The sequence below is a fragment of the Gavia stellata genome, chromosome 20 (assembly GCF_030936135.1).
Source record: "Gavia stellata isolate bGavSte3 chromosome 20, bGavSte3.hap2, whole genome shotgun sequence".
Classification (NCBI taxonomy): Eukaryota; Metazoa; Chordata; class Aves; order Gaviiformes; family Gaviidae; genus Gavia; species Gavia stellata.
This window is the reverse complement of record NC_082613.1, coordinates 14,211,398-14,229,982: the sequence shown is the minus strand read 5'-3', so window position 1 is coordinate 14,229,982 and position 18,585 is coordinate 14,211,398. Positions and strand designations below refer to the sequence as shown.

General features: G+C 39.3%; 1 protein-coding gene across 1 annotated transcript in view; it reads left to right on the top strand.

Annotated features, from left to right (window-relative positions):
* The window catches only part of PTPRT (protein tyrosine phosphatase receptor type T), a 460,489-nt gene that overhangs the window by 109,456 nt on the left and 332,448 nt on the right, over positions 1-18,585 (top strand). Inside the window, exon 2 of the mRNA XM_059827326.1 lies at positions 18,284-18,409. Within this exon, the coding sequence (XP_059683309.1) occupies positions 18,284-18,409 (126 nt within the window). The remainder of the gene's footprint in view (positions 1-18,283; positions 18,410-18,585) is intronic.

The window sequence follows — 18,585 nt, the reverse complement described above, 5'->3', positions numbered from 1 at the left end:
TTTAAGTTTGCGATCTGGAGCGACAGCTCTACCACTCCAATGTAAATGCGGCGTGGGCCAGTAGAGGGGAACAATAATCACGCATGATTTATACTTCTCATTGACACATCACTGTTCGATTAATAACAAGTATTTGAAGTCTTGCTTGCACTATTATAAGCAAATCATGTGAAGAAACCTGCAATGTTTTAGTTGTAATGAGGAAAAGATTGAACTTTTGAGCAGAAGGCTTCATTTCCATAACACAGTTCCCCAGTGATGAGTGTTCTCAGCCTTCTGTCTCAAGAATTTAAGTGTAACCCTTTAACTTGGGTGGATCTGTAGTGAAGGGTTTTAGGAAGGAAAAAAAAAGGTATTAAGGTAGTGTGGTCCACTGGGATTTAGCAAAATAACCGTAAAAAGGACCTAAGTTATTTTTCTGTGCTTTACCGCATCTGTTATAGCGTATCCCAAAGATCGTATAGTACCATATTATTGTCCTATAAAACAAGGTATATACTTAATGTTTTCAGCCAGTTTCTGTGGCTTGCTTCCTAACCAAGCTCTCTCACCTCCTGTCTTCAGCAAGTTACCTATTGCCTGCCTTGCCTGAAAAACAGAGCAGTGACTGCTATTTGTATATGTGTTTTCTCACACTGTGAAGGAAAAGCAACAGCCACTACCAGTCCAGGTGTAACGTAGATCAACCTCCTGAATTTTACAGTTAGCAGAAAGAGAATAGGGTCTCTTTTGCTAGCTATATGTATGAATGTACTTATATGTATATAAAAAAATAAACTGTCAAAGCCAGGGTGAAAACCAGCGTGCTTTCTACGCATAGTGTGCATCAGCAATATTGTGAAATTCTCCCAAGATTCAATGAGGGAAAAATCTAAGCTTGTAGTAACTTGTAAAGGTACTTAGGAGTTACTAATTCTAGATTATTGATGCTTTGTGTCAAAACAGTAACTTCAAATTTGAGAAAGTCAAATGGAAGCTTGTTAAATGAAGGGGTTTAGAGCAAGTATATACATTCTTATGGTTCTCATCATCGCTTTCCTATCTGTTAAATACTGTGTCAATTTGATGGTACTAGAAATCAGATTCTATTTAATAATTGTCCAATTTAATCAGTACTAGCATGCTAGTCCACTGACTTTAAGATATTAAATCACATAGTCAACACTTTTAATATCATAAACTGGATGGATGGAAGGAAGATTGGTCCAAGCGGGTACAAATTTTTTCATTCACTACTGAGTCTTCCAGTGTTGATTGCTAAAGCTAGAGGAGGTTTAATTTCAAGTCTAGGTTTTTGGAAATGCATTCCCATAGCTCCTAAAAGATAGACTTTACAAGGAAATCGGTACATGGATACACTGTTTGACTGGATGTTACTGAGAAATTATTTGTGGGTTCGAGATGCAGTGCTAGGGATGGACTGCTTCGGAAAAGGTAGTGTAGTAGATCTAATTCAGGTTTTGTAACATTGCTATAGAAGAAACCTGTGAAATGGGTGCATCTAGGACTAACCTGGGTGTTATTAGCTGGTTTTCATACCTTTCTACTGTATCAGACTGGAGGCGGGTTAACTAAAGTTAAAGGATAATTCTTGATCTAAGCTTTTTTTCATTGATGCTCCCAACATAAAAACAAGGAATGTGCTAATATAGGTAGTCAATCACACACAGTTGGAGGAGGATAAAATTATCAGACTGGAGGAATTAGGACTTTGAAATGTAATGAAATAAAAAAAAAAGAGATGTAATTTAGCATTACAGAGTGCAAGGTCATGCATCTCAGGACTAATTAGTTTTTTGCTTTTAGATTAGAAATCAGTTGGAAGTGACATGAAGCTGTTGGAGCATTAATACTAGGAGATTGAGATGAGCCTCTGAGATTTGCTCCTGAAAAGAGAATGTGTTTCTGTAAGGTGAGATGGTGAAATAAGAATGTTGTTATATAGATAAAAAATTATTTCATCTGGAGTATTCTGTAAAATGATTTCATCTAGAGTATTCCGTACAAGGCAGGTACTCCTTCAGAAGAAAGATTAATTCAGCACATCACAGATGCAAAGAAGGGCTGTAAAGATTATTGGCAAAATTGAGAACTTTTCCTGGGAGTAGACCACGAGCGTGTGGTTTGCTTAATCCAGCGAAACAGAGGCTAGGAGGTGCTCCTTATGAAAATACGTGGAGATAAGGAAAGTGCAGAATGCTCCAACCACTCCAGGTTAGGAAAACAAACGAATTGGCCAGCTCTTCACAGGCTGTTAAGATCCAGAAATGTCATCATAGGACTTCTAGTTTCCGAAGCACAAATAACAGAGAGGTGCCCAGGAACAAGAGACAATGGTTTACCTGTCTTGGTACTTTCCGCTGGCTGAGGCAACTCAGTATTTTACTTTCTCTTATTGCGTAGGTATGAGAAAACTTTATTCCTGCATCCCCAGCTCTCATATTCAGCCGAGAACACTCTATTGCTGGTTTGTGAGGACCATCCTCACAACTGTGTTTTAGATGAGATTTTAATTTGGTGTGGGAACCTCGCTCTAGGACAGTCAAACTTTTGCTAAAGTGAAACTGTGGTTTGCACAAACTCCTTCAAGGTCGAAGTATTTTCTTTTCCTAAACAGCAGTGAACAGCGTTTCACTTGTACGCTATTCTGTGCTCACCACGGTGTCTTCCGGCCATCCCAAGAAACCTATGATAAGATGATCCCTGGTAACATTGGCAAGGAAATGGCATGTTACCAAGGGATGCCATGTCCTTGGTCATAGCGCTCTCGAGTATGCCTAGCTATTTTCTTCATCATTCAAAGTAGGTTAAAAAAAAAATCAGATCATTTTGCTGATTATCTGGTAATAAATGCTGTAATTTTTACTTCAGGCATACAGCTCATGCTGTCATCATGAGTACAAGTGTTCCCAGTGGCTGCTGTCAACTCTAAGGAAAGAGAAGGTCACTTTTTAATAGCTCATATTTTCATTATCTTGTTTTTGGAGTTGAGTGTAATCAACTTCCATGTTTGTGATAATACTCACTCCGTTAAAGAAGCGTTGTGGCAATTAGCTCTGCATACATGAGAAATCTCACCGCGAAGATTGCACTAAGCTTTGGTGATTTTGTGGGGAGTGGGATCACTGAAGTGTAACTGTTTTAAAAGTTAGTAGTGTAACAAAAAGTCGGGTCAAATGTGTTCAGTAAGTCAATGTTCACACCTGTCCTGCAGCTGAATGCAGATGATTTATGGTTGCATAATCTCTCTTTCTCTGAGGAAAGACTGGAGAGGAAAGGGGAGAGATTTCATTAAAACAAAACCTGACCTCTGCAACTCTGATATAATCTTTATAATTGAAACCAAGTCCACTCCTGTTGATTCTTTTTAGTCTTTATGCTAATAAAATTATAACTGCTGGTTAAATATTGCTTTTTTTAAGGCCATATTAATTGTAAGTCTCTGTTCTGGGAAATTCTATTAGGTCTTGCCACAGATGAGTGTTTTCAGATGTAGTTAAATAACATCTTTATTCCAGCTGGGACCTCATCGTCAAGTTTCTATTCATTATCTAATCTTAAAATAGTCTTAAACTGCTAGAAATGCTGCAATAGAGTGAAGTATCACATTTTTTTCCTCCCTGTGAGACAGTGCCTTAGAAGAAAAAAAAAAAACAAAACTGTAGGTCGATAGCCTAGTGAGAAGTCTGTCTTGTCCCAAAGTGCAGAATGTGATTTGAAGCAGTTACGCCTCCTGGGTACAGCCTGACAGGCACAGTCACTTCCATGGGAAAACTATATACTGCAATTCCTTTCTCATCGCTGGAGTGTCAGTTCAGCGCACGTGGCAAATGCGATCTTTGCAAACGCAGTGCCGCTGTCTCATGTTTGTATGGCCTTGCACAAGGGCAAAAATACCCCTGCCCGCGCTGTTCCTAGCTATCCCCATGAAGGTAACAGCCAGCAGCTGCCAGAGTATGGCTGAGATGTAGAAGTCATCACAGGAGTTTACGGATACCAGAAGCACATGTAGATTCTGAAAATGGTTGAGCAGATTCGGATTTCAGATTGCTCTGGAAAAGAGCAATTGGTATTAGTGAGGCTTGTTCGAGGCTGGGATGGTGTTTCAGGGAAGATTCATTGTGGGCTTCTCCGGCTCTTGCGTCTTTTCTAAGTAATGTCTAGCAGATGTCTGACGTGCTTCAGTCATTCTTCTGTTTTTAAGCCAGCTGTGTGAAATGCTCTGTTGCCTTTTCCTTTGCCCATCCCAGATATGTGCTAGTTAGGTCATTGTGAGAGGACTTTGGGGTAAAAAAGATGGTCTGATGCCATAATTGTTCTCATAGGCTTCAAAGCATGTAGACAACAACTGGGGATGCCCGATTAGCTTATTTTATTACTGGTTTTACCTTTATGCAGTGTGCTAAGGCTTGCACCTGAAGGATTAAAGGCTTTAGATTGCCTCAGTTTAAGAGAAGGACCATAGGGCAAACACCAAGAAAACAGTGCTTTCACTCCATCTCTCCTACATTTTTGGCTGCAGTGCCTAACGTGTAGTTATCTGAAGTATCAATATAATTGCGTATGGTTCTAATGGGGTAAGTATATTTAATACCAATTCAGTTGATCAGAAACTGAATCAAATTTCTGAATTACTTAATATCATAATCATAATCTTTTGAAGCATCATATATTTAATAGATCAGATTCTTGCTCAGATATCTTAAAATTAAAATGACCTGTATAAAAATGATCAATGAATTTATTAGAAGCTTTACACTCGAACTGCATAGCACAATTTTTAGGAGGACACTTTTTAAAAAAATCTTCGCTTCTGGGTATCTGCACTTTCACCTGGGAGCTCTGGGAATGCATTACATTTTAATGACGTTTCCTGGGCTGTTAAATACTGTATGCAGCTATACTCACAAACAGCCTTCCATCTACCAAAATCAAGTGGAAAGGTATTTTATAGGGCTTGACAAGGATGTGGATAAAGCAATATCATGCAGAAGGTATTTGATTTATGGAGACATTGTCATTCAATTTCTAGTGTAAAGAGAAATCTTTTAAGCAAAGACAATTATCTTAAATTTCTGGCAAGACCTTATTTCCAGAACCAAATGTCCAGTGAATAAGCTTTTTCTGCATCTGAATTGCACTTACGAGCCTAGACTATTTCAGTGTAGGAACAGCAATAGAAAGTTTGTCTACAGTACTTCCAAAGGGTCTTGTTTTATGCTTAGGTAGAAGGTGTTAACACAATCCTCCTAGGTTACTACAAAGTAGTATTGATGTGCAGTCAGTTAAACTATTTCAAAGCACGTTTCAAATTTAGATTTTTAGAATCTGTCCTTCGCTGGGCCATCTCGGCTGCACATCCATTTGGACTGCAACGTGAAGTGCAGGTGTGCTTGGGGATAAAAAGCTCAGAGTACCTAGTTCACATGTCTCAATGAACCAAGGATTAAATGGTGACAGAAACCGTGGCTGACATGACAGAAAAGGGTTTCTTATTAGAATCTGGTCATTCAGTATCCTGAAAAGTGATTGCATTTAGATTCCCTTCACCTTGTGCTTTTCAAGTCTTAGAAAGAAATGCTTTAAGCATTTAATGCTTCCTGGCAGAGTTCAGGCTTGATGCTATTTTAAAGCAATAATAACTGGGGAATTCAGAAAATCTTTCTTTAAAAATATTTTCTGTTGGAAATGTATTATTCTAAGTTTCAGCCTCAAACTGGAGATTATCTATCCCAGAGACAGGAAAAAGGTGATTGAACAGGAATCTTTTTCTGTATCTTTGTTATCAAGCACATTTTGTATAACAGGGATAGTACAGCCTGAAACTGTTCTGAAATGAAGTGCGTAGTGAACGTAAAATGTTGAAAATCAGTCCATTTTACAGTTTGGAATTCCTCTAAAATCAAGAACCTCAGATTCTGAACTGTTCACAACCTGTTATTAGCAAATCATTTCCCCACATCAGAGGATGGAGGCAAGCTGCCTTGCAGCGATTAAGTGGGACTGCCTCGGCGAAACGTGGCCGATGGTCATTTTTTGAGATTACCCGTGATTTGTCACTGGCTGCAGGTGGCTAAGGATGTGTCAGAACAACACACTGAGTGGTGAGATGTGCTGTGATGGCCTCCTCCTTAACAAAATCTGAGCTGTCCTTAGAGGTAACTGTATTTGTGTTAATGTTGCCCTAAATTTTCTCTCCTTTCCCCTGCTGTCCCTCTTTAATACAGAGTTTAGAACACTGCAGCTTTGCTAAATGCATGTTCTGGGTCAGATATTGTAAGTGGAAGATTCATAGCTGTAATTAGAGAGGCACTTTTGCACATACGCTTACATACCGTAGTAAGAAATTTGGTTAAACAGAAAAGGAGCTCTATATATTTTCAAGAACTCACATGTGCTATTAGGCAGAGACCTATTTATTCCTGGCACGTATTTACTATACGTTTTGCTCTTTGGGCAAAGAATTTACACAGAGGAGTCTGGAGGCTAAAAGCAAGCAAATCTTCCTATCATTGCCATGTTTACAATGTGCTGCAGAGGACAGCAGGGCTTCCACTGCTCTGTTTGCCCCACTTTACTGTGATTCTGAAAAGCATCCTGGATATTGCAGTGCAAATGGTACACCCAGGAACATCAAGGGAGAAAATGTGTATGAAGAATGCAGAGATAGAATAAATGAACTAGGAAAAAAAAAAAAAAATCAGGTATTAAAAAAATCAGGTACCAGATTGTTACAAATCTGTAATATAAAAACTCATCTACACAATGTATGTAGGTGAGCAGGCACTTCTTTATTGCAGCGCTCGACGCACAGGGGATCACTCCACCTAGTGTGCGTGCTTAGTTCCTCCGCTACGAAAGTTATATACAATCAAAATATACATATTCATCATATTTCCAAGAAACAATTAACATATTAATACAATTTCCGAGAACTCATTAATATATGTAAATGCTTGTGACGCATGCGCCTTCAGGTACACAGGTGGTCGTCTAAGGTCCTCTGGTGGTCGTCCATAGTCTTCCTCATGGTGTCCTCTAGTTGAACCCAATCTTTGCGCATGCTCAGGTTGGTTGCAAAATCCCATTCTTGGAATCTTCTTAAGTTTTCCTCGGTTTACTGACCAGGCCTACAATTTCTCATTCTCTTGACAAGCAAATTCTACCTCTTCACAATGCTACATTGTTCATAGCTAGTTTATGATTAAATCAAAGATAGCTCATACCTAGTTACCCTTATACAGAATATATATAATTTAATCTTTATTAATTGCTCTCTAGATTATACTATTCTATCAATATCCATACTTAAAATAATCAATGGCTATTTCTATTAATATCTATTGATTGGCATTCTTGATATTCGAATCAAGATGGGAAAGGTAAGGAATTTTCCAAGCAGCATCACTGGTGCATATCAGGTCACATTGTCACAGGACTCAAACGAAACTTTTCTATTCAATTCTTCATCATTCCATCTCGTTACTGTTAGTTCCTTAGTATGGAACAGCAGCTCCCTGGTGAGGTTCCTATGGTTATTGTTTCTAACTTAACAATCCTAACTTATGCATTTGTATTTTATTATTTTATTTATGAATTGATTTTAACCTTTCTATATGATCATATTTGGATTATTTTAGAAAATCAGAGTATTTACAACAAGATTATTAAAATTTGAATCTCTAGCTGATTGTTAGTGCCTCAACCATCAGTCAACTGATCAAACTTTGCATGGTCTTTTGCATAGTCTAGTATTTGCCCTCCTACCCCCGGCCTGACTCCAGGGCAGCTGAAGGCAGAGCAGCTGGCTAACCGCTGTCGTTTCTGGGGTTGACTTGCTCCTGACACATTGAATGAATATCACGGTTTAACTGAAAACAATTTAAAAATACATGTCTTCAAATATCCTTGACACTGCACTTTATATGTAATTTGAAACAGTAGCTGTCAGCAACAAGTAAAAAGGATATTTTGTAAGAGAGAACCTCGATCTGAGAAATGTACAAACTTGTAGCTATAAGAATTGTTGGACCTCAATAAAAGTTATTTATACAGCCACTCCCAGGGAGTAGCTTCCAATAACCACGTTATTAAATTTAACAAGATATACCAATTGCAGCACTCATTGCAAGTTATTACCATTGTATTAGCCAATTAGATTTTATTTGTTGATACTCAGTAACAGATGGTATCTATCTTTTTAGATAAATTTCTGATATTCAACCAGTATACAGCTGAGCTGGTCCATGTTAAGGATGCTAGCTCAAATATCAAGGGGCAGTCTTTGGAGACCTGCACAATGCTGGAGCTTTCATCGCACGTGTTCTTCAGAAGCAATTTAAACAAAATACCAGTATTGTTCACCAAGAATCAACCCACCATATTAAAGCCTTCTACATGAAAACATTTAAACTACCGGTATTTCTTTTTGAAACCGTTTGGAATGCAGATGGGATCTGTGTGTGTCTACACGCATACCTTTTTGTCCTTATGCGTGCTGTGGGTGGTTTTCTGTGAGTGCAAAAGCAAGATGTAGTCACTAGACTATGCTAGGTGTTAGTGAGGGGTTAACTTTGCTAATGGGGTGGTGAAGCTTCAGAGAATGCCAAATGCAAACAGCTTTACAGAGGCCTTTGCAGACTGAATGGTGGGAAAGTCCAAAGAGAACAGGGGACTTTCTGAAGTTCAGCATTGATTTAATTGGCTTCATTTGGGAAGACTGAGCTAATGGAATGATTATGAGAATGCCAGACTGATAACCACTTAATTTATTCTCTAAAAATGATAAAAGTCTCTTCCAGTTACATTTGATTGCAACCAGATCTTGTTTAATTTTATGCTGTGTTCACTGTTGTGGCAATAAACCAGGCTTCCTACCCTTATTTAAGCTACTATCTTCATGTTTTCTGACCATGAACTTCAAAGAGAACATCCCAGCTACAGGGAGATCTTCCTCCAAAACAGGAGTGGCCCAGCAGCACTAAAGGAACTGTAGTACAGGGAAGGGAGAAAGTATTAGAAGACTTGTAGATGGTGTTGGAATTCCTGAAATTGTATCTTTTACGATGATATTTTATTCATCACCGAGGATAATATGCGTCAGTCAATGACTGCTTCTTGCTTAAAGTTCAAACATATTCATTTGAAGTTTGTACAAAAGCTTATTGAGAAAGATAGGCTTACTAATGGAATATAAAATAAGTGAGAAACGGTTCTCTCCAGACAGGTTTTTTTTTTTTGCTGCCTTGGTGGATGGTAAAAGTAAAATAAGTACATAATTTAAACAACTGTGCAGCTTGAATAGGTGTTTCATGTGACACTACAAAATTCTGAAATGAAGAAAGTCAATAGAGAGGTCTGACTGGTCAAGACTCCAGTGCAATAGCTGATGTAGAATTTGGTGAAAACACACCATAAATACAATGTTAGATAATCCTGTTAAGGTACACTGAATAATTAGACCCAAGAATTCTCAGATGCTGGAAGGAAAGAAAAGCAATATTGTCTTTTTTGCAGAAACAATGAATACCCGCAAGCAGTTTTTACTGACAAATACAGCTAAGCACATCTTCAACAAACATGGCTAATGATTTAAGATGGATTTTTGGAATACGGAAGGGCATTATTTTATGAAAAAATTTGGTCCTGTAACTTAAGAAACAAATTGAGGCAAAGTAAGGCTTATATTTAGACTACAAGAACAAAAGCAAGCAAGTGCTACAAATTTGCATTTTTAAAAAGGAATCTTCATTTCATCCTGCTGTGAATAAAGCAGGAGCCTGCTTCAAGGGTGGAAAGCCACTTGACTGATGAATTAAAAAGACTATTAGCTAGAATCATAAGAAAAGACGATGGGGAATGTCTAAGAATCTTCTATGGTTTTGAAAACCTGTGTTAATTTTACAAGTTTCATTACAATTGGCATAGGCAAGTCTGAAAACTTGTCACATAAATAAATCTCGATGTGTTTCAGTAGACTGAAACTAAACTGAACTTGCAAACTTAGGGTTCTTTTCAAAAGGTGCAGTTAACTGACTTTGTTCTGTAGCGTAAAAAAATAAAATCCAATGAGATTATAGATATGTATATAATTACACTTAAATAAAGCAATAAAATGCTAATATTGAGCTATTGAAATAGTGACAGCTAAGCTGTCAGAAGCAAAAAGACATTCTTGGTATTAAGCTTGGTATTAAATAAAGGACATACATTCTGGCAAGTGGAGTTAGATGAGTCATCCTAGATTTGGACATATAAATTTAAAAAAATGACATTTAGTGTTAGTTTTACTCCTAGGATACTTCAAAGCAATTCCACTGATCCTTGATGGATTATGAAGTACAGAATTAGTAATGAATGTATGAGCTGCTCTAGGGCTCAAATTATGAGACTTGTAGGCAAGCTTTTGCAAAGAGAAACCTGTTGTAATGAATTTAAGAATGAAAACTTAGCTTAACCTGACCAGTTCAGGAAATACAGCTTAAATACTTGTTCCATATATATCAGGATCCTAGCCACAGTTCTTGTTTTGCAGCAGAGTGGTTCCATGGGATTAGGAGGATAACTGATAAACTTTGTCGGACTCTATTCCACATTTGGGACCAATAATTTCTGCAGAGAAGTGCTGGAAGAAAAACTTATTACTGGTAGGACACTTTGTCTTTAGGTGTTTCACTAGATGGTACTAGACCTACCCCATCCATCCCTTTCATAACATTAAGCTGTGTTATTGGTGACGTTCATCATGAAGACCATACATGATACCTTATGCGGTGTCAGCAATATTTTGATTATAGCAAGGTTTCTATGCAATGAACGTGCAATCATTATAGAATCATTTCATGCATGTGTTGTGTGCGCACATGGAAACTGCGCTTGTAAGCTCCTTCAAAGTGTGTGGAAATACATGTGTGATGTTGAACCTGCAAAGATAGCAATTTGATGTGGCATAGAAATTTGGGAAAGACTTTCAAAAGATGTATACCCATAGTATGATAGTCTTCCTTAATAGGCTGATAGCACTTGAAATCACTGTGATACAAAAAATTCCACTTTTGAGCCTCCTGTAGGACCATTGCAGTTTCCAGTTGAAATGAAGAGCTTTTCTAACTGTGTTCTGTTTTTTCAAAGATTTTACTTGATTGGGGGGGGGCACAACCCACCATGCAACAAAAAACCCACCATGCATATAAATTTTAAAGCGATTTTTCTCTGCTTCAGTTAAAAATAAGCACATAGTTTCTGCTCTGCCCCCCCGAAAGATCTGATTGCCAGGACAGAGATCATGTAAACGGAATGAAATATGGATCATTCTTGTTAGATTTGACTATTCCTCAGTCAGACAATTGTTACCAATATCTCTGAGAACTAGAACCTTCCAGAGTGTAGATAAAACTTTCTCTGCTTATGTGTAAATCTAGTAATACTATGTTAAGAGTAAGATGGAAAGAAAAAAAAAATGGAAGCGTCCTGTGGCAGATGAATAATGCCTTGATGAGGACTGGTACTTGCAGCAGAAACTAAATCACTTCTAGGAATGTGATTGAGGCACTAGAGAAATCACTGCTGTTTACTTCTAACACCTAGAACATCTGGATGCCTTGAGAGAAGCACTTTTGTGAGCACCAGAAGTAGAGAAGGCTGGTTTTCAGTGGATTTGTGTTTCATGGTTGAGTGACTTATCAGAATTTATGCTAGGTCTAAGCTCATTTCTTAAACAATTGACATCAGAAAAAGATGTTTTGAATGCTTTACTTTGGAGTTTATACCTTATTACATGCTGGGGAATCTATTCCTCAGTTTATCCTGGTGTAGGTCCTCTGTTAACTAATGAGGCGCAAAAATTGATCAAAGCTTTCCCTGCAGTTTGGGGAGTCATAGCATCTTTCTCCCTTGTAGAGTCTGACTTTAAATACATGGTGACCACGTGGTGCCCTCTGACTCAGTAAAGATAACTTTTTTTCTTTGCAGAAACCTTTTACTTGAATATCTGAGACTATAGAATAAACAGTTGAGTAAAATAATAATGTATTGATCAAAATTGGCTAGTTACAGCAGCAGATTGATAACGTGATGGTGGAAGGATGATTTTCTGATGAATGAGATACCCGGTTACTGTTGGCCCTTCTGAAACTTCCCATCCTGGGCTGTGCAGATACCCAAGGCTATACAAAATGTATTGCTTCTAGGGTGTTACGGTTGAAACTAAAGACATGTCAAGTGCCCTCCTCCAATCCCTCTATACTTGTTCTTCTCTTTGGCATGATGTCTGTTGAGAGCTGAGGCTGTTGGAAGGTGCTCATTAGAAATAGGTCTGATCTGCTTTCTTGTTCAGCTTAGCCTTTTGGGTTGCTTGTATGCATGTTTCTAATGTCTTCTGTCTTAAGGAAGGAGTAGAAAGCACTAATTGCTCTTCCTGGGGGAGGAAACCCTAATATCCCTTGGTTTACCCCATCTTAAACAAAGCAACTTGGCACAAGCTTTACATGCATGTTTTTATTCTCCTCTTCTTCCCACCTCCATAAGAATATGTAATAAGATTTCTCAAGGATATACTATGTGAAGTCTACAGTCTGAAAGATAAGTTATAAATGGATTTTTATACAATAAATCCCATAATAGAAGTTATCCTAATGAGCCAAATGCATCTCCTATAGCCCTCGTAAACAAGAATGTCATTGGAAGAGATGAGAATGAATGATCAGAAGCAGTGGTGTGTTAATTTCTGGAGTTTTACAGTTCATAAGTACTACCTCATCATAATAGCATTTGTTTCTTCCTCTACTTGCCTCATATTTTGTGAGGCTAAGAAGGCTTAAATTGATGGACTAAATCTCAGATCTCGTGAGAGTTTCAAAAGGGGTGTTTCACAGAAAAGCATTGCATGCTTTTTTTAATTTCTGCCTTCTTTTTTTTTATATAAATAGGGGAGTAAGCTAACTGCTTATGCCCCAGAAGAAAGGGCTGGAGTGGGACAAATGAAACTGATGTTCTTCCTGTCTCTACCCCTCCCCACCTTGGGAATGCTGTAAATGTTTGAGCAAATTATGCCTGATGCTGTGCTGTTTTCTGTGTGGTTAGAAACACAGGACAACCAATGAGGTTTCTCACATCAGTATGTTTCTTTATCCCTTTTTAGAAGTATTGGGTTTTTTATCTGGTGAGTCCATGAGAATTTGACATTGGATGACTTTATAAAATATTCTGCTAATTGGATTTGTTAAAATAAATAAATCAAACACTAATTGGAACGTGCCCTGCCATTATTTTTGCTTACTGAATTAGATATAATGGCGTGAAGTTCTTTTTATCATATTTGTGCACTTATTTAAACACCCCCCTGGCGCACACTTCTGCAAATTCAATTACGTATTCAAAGGAGGCATTCAATTTATGCAAGGCTGGTTTACATTTAATCCGGGGGCAAGTCTCAGTAACTGATGATAGGTCTGCTCAAGATTAATTAGCATCACTCAGATGAGCAGTGGCATTGTTACAAGCCTGCAGTGTAAAACAAGGGATATTTATCCTTCCTACGTGAGCTGTTATTTTCTTCAATATGACCCTTTTCAGGGGGGGAAAAGCTTCTTTCTTGTTTGGGTTTCATTTTGTGAAAAGGGGTCAACACCACATGCATTATCTAACGCTATCAAAGTCATCTCTATTTCCTTTCCTTTTGCCCCACTTAGCAACTGCATTTGTCACTGTTTAATTTTCAGCCAACCGGGGGAAAGACTCCAAGATCCCAGTTTGCTTCCTAAAATCCTCATTCTTGTTAACAATTTATGAAGAAGTAGAACCCCGTTTTGGTGAATGTGTTTCCTCAAGCAGCTTTGTGATACTGTGGCTAGAATTATAATGTACAAACCTGGTATCTAAATCCATTATATATTTTTATTTCAATTTGAGGATTATTTTTTCTACGTTAATGAATAGCCCTGTTCTGCTGCCAAGCAGTTGTATTTCAGTGACGGATGATTTTGTATTAGGATGGACCCAACTTTTTTTTCTCCTCTTGTTATGTTCCAGCATATTTAGATGTAGTTCATCTTTAGGTATCCACATAGGCAGTGTGTCTTAGGAAATGCTGAATATTAAGCTTATACTGACATCAGTGAAAGTAATACATTTGCTAGTTTTAGGCTGCTGGCCTATTTTAGAATTACTATCTGTACTTAAGTGGACACTTAAAATCTATTAATAAATTTTTAATTTAAACTGAAATTCATTAGTGGGCAGTAATGGAATTTCCAAGGATCTTGCAGCTAGGTGCTTGTGTAGCAACGTGGGTCACTGAACCCCGTGAGGTGAGCATGGGGAGCGCCTGTGCAAGTGCAGTCGGACATCATAAGCACCTTTGCCCTGTGTTTCCGCGCTAGCTTGCTTAGGAGCTTATTGTCCTGAACGCACGCTTGAACGTATGAGCACCTTCATCTCCTGGGTCGACAGTGTTCCGCAGGAGAGGCATTATGCCGTGCTTTGCTCAGACTTTTCCTCCTCATCCCAGTTTACGCTCCTTAAACGGGGACTAGAGCTTGTAGGCTGCGCTGTGTTCAGCAGGGCCCACCTGAGGCCCCTGTACTGCGGTGAGTTCCCGGGGTCCCCTGGTCTGGCACGCCGGCCGCCGCGAGGCTGCGGACCCAAAAGATGGATGGAGCCCACTCGGTTTGCCTGGGGCGGTGGCAACGCTGTCGCTGAGGTGGAGCCAAGTGCGGCGATGTGGTAATGGCGCTGCAGAGCATCCCTCAGCCCGCCCGGCTCCTCTTCCAGGTGAGGGTAGGGGAAGTACAGCCTGACTCGACCCCGAAGCTGGGTTTGCAGTTAGAAGCGGATGTTTTTGTTTTCAAGAGGTGTGTTTGTGCTCCGTGTGCCGGCCGCAGCGGTGGCTGGAGGGGCGGCCTCTGTGAGGAGAGGCCGGGGCTGCCCCGCGCCGGACATGGCCGCTTCCTCAAGGCCCCAGCGCGGGAGGCAGCTGAGCCCCTCAGCGATGCTGGTGGTGTCTCTGGGAATATGTGTTTGAGAACGGGTGGAACGCTAAGAATTGGGGAGAGGAACTACGTGAGAAGCCATCTGCCGACACCAAGGTCAGCGAAGGAGGAAGAGCGCGGTGGGTCTTGAAGGTCTTCACCCAACTGAGGTGAAGTTGGGTGGAAATTTTATAGCTGCTTTTCTGAACATGTGGCTGCTGTAACTGAAGCTGTAATGTCATGTCTGCCACGTTCTGCGAAAAAAGACAGGACTGAGACCGCCTATGGTACACTTGTTTGGCAGATAGGAACTCAAGTCACTGTGACCGTTAGAGTAACCCCAAAATCTGTGATATTCGGGATGTTGTGATTCTTTCCTTCCACTTTCTGAAGTTTCTTTCCTGTTCCATAATACAACGTACACTGTAATAGCGCAAACAGAGGAGTTGCTATGTTTTTAGCTCACAAGTTAACATGGCTCTGGGTCCCAGCCAAGTCTTTACTTCACTTTTAATTTTGCTCGGTTTTGACATGCTATAGCAGGAAGCGGATGGAGACTTCACTGCTCTTTGCACCTGAGATTCATGCAGCCAGCCTGCTTGTCTGAGCCCTTAAAATGGACTTCAGTTTTTCCTCCTTGTCCTTGTTTCCTTCCAGTTCACCTCTCCAAATTCCAATTCTCTTGCTTCTAGTAAATGAATCCTTCTGGCTTATTGCCCTGTCACTCTGCGTTTGGAGGTTTCTCCACTAAGCTTTTCTTTCTTTAAAATGTGGATGTCTTGCTGCTACTTTTAGGGCTCTCCATGGTTCATCGTTTCTTTCTTATCCAATTGTACTCCAAGGTTAGCTTTGATTTTCAGGCAAGGCACTTTAAAGCTTCCTCAGGTGTTGTCTCTTATCAGTGGCAACTCCCAATTAATTTCCAGAAGTTCTCACTGTATCCCCTTTTCAGCTCCTCCTCCAACTTTATGTACCTCCACATGTATAAAATAACCTGTTTAGCTGTTTATACCAAGATATCGACAATTAAATTCCCTCTTAAATGAGGACTGCTGCCCCATATTTTGTTACTATTGCTTGTTTTGCTTCTGGGACTTTGTAGCAGCACCTGTGCAATTTTCTCTGTGTACATGAGGCCTGTACAATTGTCTGGCTTGATCAGAGAATTTGTTTACAATCCCTTCAAAGTAATAGCTCAGAGACAGCACCGTTATTGTGTGCTGCAGCGTGCTGAACAGAGGTTGTGTGGAAATGGTGTATGTCTGAAGTAGTGCTATTAAAGTGAATCTATCAAAATTGGAATGCCCCGCTTGGAGACGGAGAGCAGCATATTTAATATTGTCTCTCATACCCGCTCGCTGTGAAAAAGGTGACTTTCGGTTGCATCGCGTACTCCCACGCAATCCAGAACACCTTAACATTTTAATGAGCATGTTTAATAGTATACATTTGAACTTTTCCACCAAAATTAAATTTAAAAAATTAGAGAAGCGGTTTAAGTGTAATCCTGCTCGTTTTGACAGCTGGGAAAGCTTCACAAGTACAGTAAATTTAAAGCAAGAATTATTAAAATATTGTAAAATAATGACACTCTAGAAATAGTTGCAGAGACTGTACTGAAACAGACAGGCAAATCTGCTATAGTCAGATCTATTTGTAATGAAAATATACAATATATCAAGTTGTTATTTTTTTAGGACAAGTTTGATCTTTAAACTTTTCTTTAGCAACAGAGTATTTTTGGGGTGTCAGGTACTCTGCCCAACAAATCCTTCTAGAAACAATATGTGAAGTTCTGTAAAACAATTTAGAAAACCAGTTGTAGTTGGAGTGCACATAATGTCCTTTAACAAAACAAGGATTTAATTAATATTAATGATATGGTATGTATTTGTGTTTGTCATTTATGAGGCATTTCGTAGGAGCTGAGACAAGTTGGGCTTGCTTGGGAGCTAGAGAATAGAAAATGTAGGCCTCAGTGTCCCCAGTGCTGGATAGCCCTTATTGCAAAGGAGCCGCAGATCGCTCACATACCAGCTATTTATTGTGTGTGTGTAGGCACTGCAGCCTGTGGGAAGGAGTAAAGAGCCAGGAACATCTCTCTGCATATAACTCTCCGATTAGTGTCAAGAGCAATTGGCAGTTTGGCTGGCAGAACAAGTTCGTGTTGCCCTGAGCGTTGCTCAGTCCTTGCAGCTCTGAAGTGTTAGATGTGTCCAGTTGACTTTGGAGGACTAGTATCTGCAAAGAGAAATTATCCTTGCTTCCTTAAGAGAGAAAACCGAAGCGGTAGAGAGATACTGTTGGTATGATTAAAGTCTAAACTCTAGGACCCAGGCTGCCTGATCTAATGGATCCAGTACTGAAACACGTTTGGCAGCCTAAGTTGGGTGGACATGAAAAGAAACATGCCTGTGGTAACATAAGGGACACAAGGGTAGGAATATCCTACCGGGGAACAAACTAGCTCGACTTGTCTGTGTGACACAAGCTTCAAAGATCGGCGTTGGAATACAAAATTGCATTTTGCTGTTCATGGGTTTCCCTTGATTCACAAGTGTTCAAGCAGCTGCCAGGTTATTTATGACAGTTAACTACTTCCAAGTATTTAAGGAATTGCGGTAGGAAAGATCACTTAGTCAACAATCTGGAAGGTATGAATGCTAGTTGCCATCCACTTCTCGTTATTCTCTTGTTGTTGAGAAACTAGAGGGTTGCACTCAAAAGTATTGACTTGAAAGACCTTGAGGGAATGGCCGTGTGCCACACAGAGCTTCATGTTGTTATGCGTGAGAGATGGTCAAAAGAAAGGTTGCACTTTCCATAGGTGTAACCCAATCTTGTGTAATTCAAGGCTTAAAAGAAAAAAGAAGTGAGGCTTTGCTGTAGGAACAGTGATGCTGTGCTTGTTTAGTATGTGTTCCTTCTTCCTCCCTTTTTTTTTTGAATATCTGACTTGGAGGTTTATGTAATTAAGTATCAGTTACTGGGAGCCAAATGCAAATATTCCTGCATGTATGCATCATGTGCAATTGTCCTTAAAAATGTAAAGATAATAGGTTGGAATAAAGGGAACTGATCTAAGAAACAGTAGCATGGAGGGAAGAAAACAAAGGTTTCCAATGGATACAAAGTGTGGAAAGTACAAAAATATTTTTTGGATACATTCTCTGCCTGAAATCTATTATGTAGGGAATTAATTTTATTTTTCCTTTTCTTCCCTGCGTAAACTTGGGTACAAAATATTTAAGTGAATGACCTATCATAAAGAAATAGAAATAATTAATCCAGGAATGTATTCATTTTTCTTATTTTAGGTGGTTGTTCGTTTGATGAGCACTACAGTAATTGTGGTTATAGTGTGGCTTTGGGAACCAATGGATTTACCTGGGAGCAGATCAACACCTGGGAAAAGCCAACAATGGATCCTGCTGTCCCAACTGGTAAGTAAGAAGCCTCAGCAACAGCAGGGGAGATGTTATTCTTTGAGACAATCAGCTGTTAGTCCTATATGGGTGTGTACTGGGTCTGGGTACCCACAACAGTGGGGTAGGATTTTATTCAGGGATAAAAAGATGACTCTTGTGTTGCAAATAATCTGACAACAGAATTCATGAAC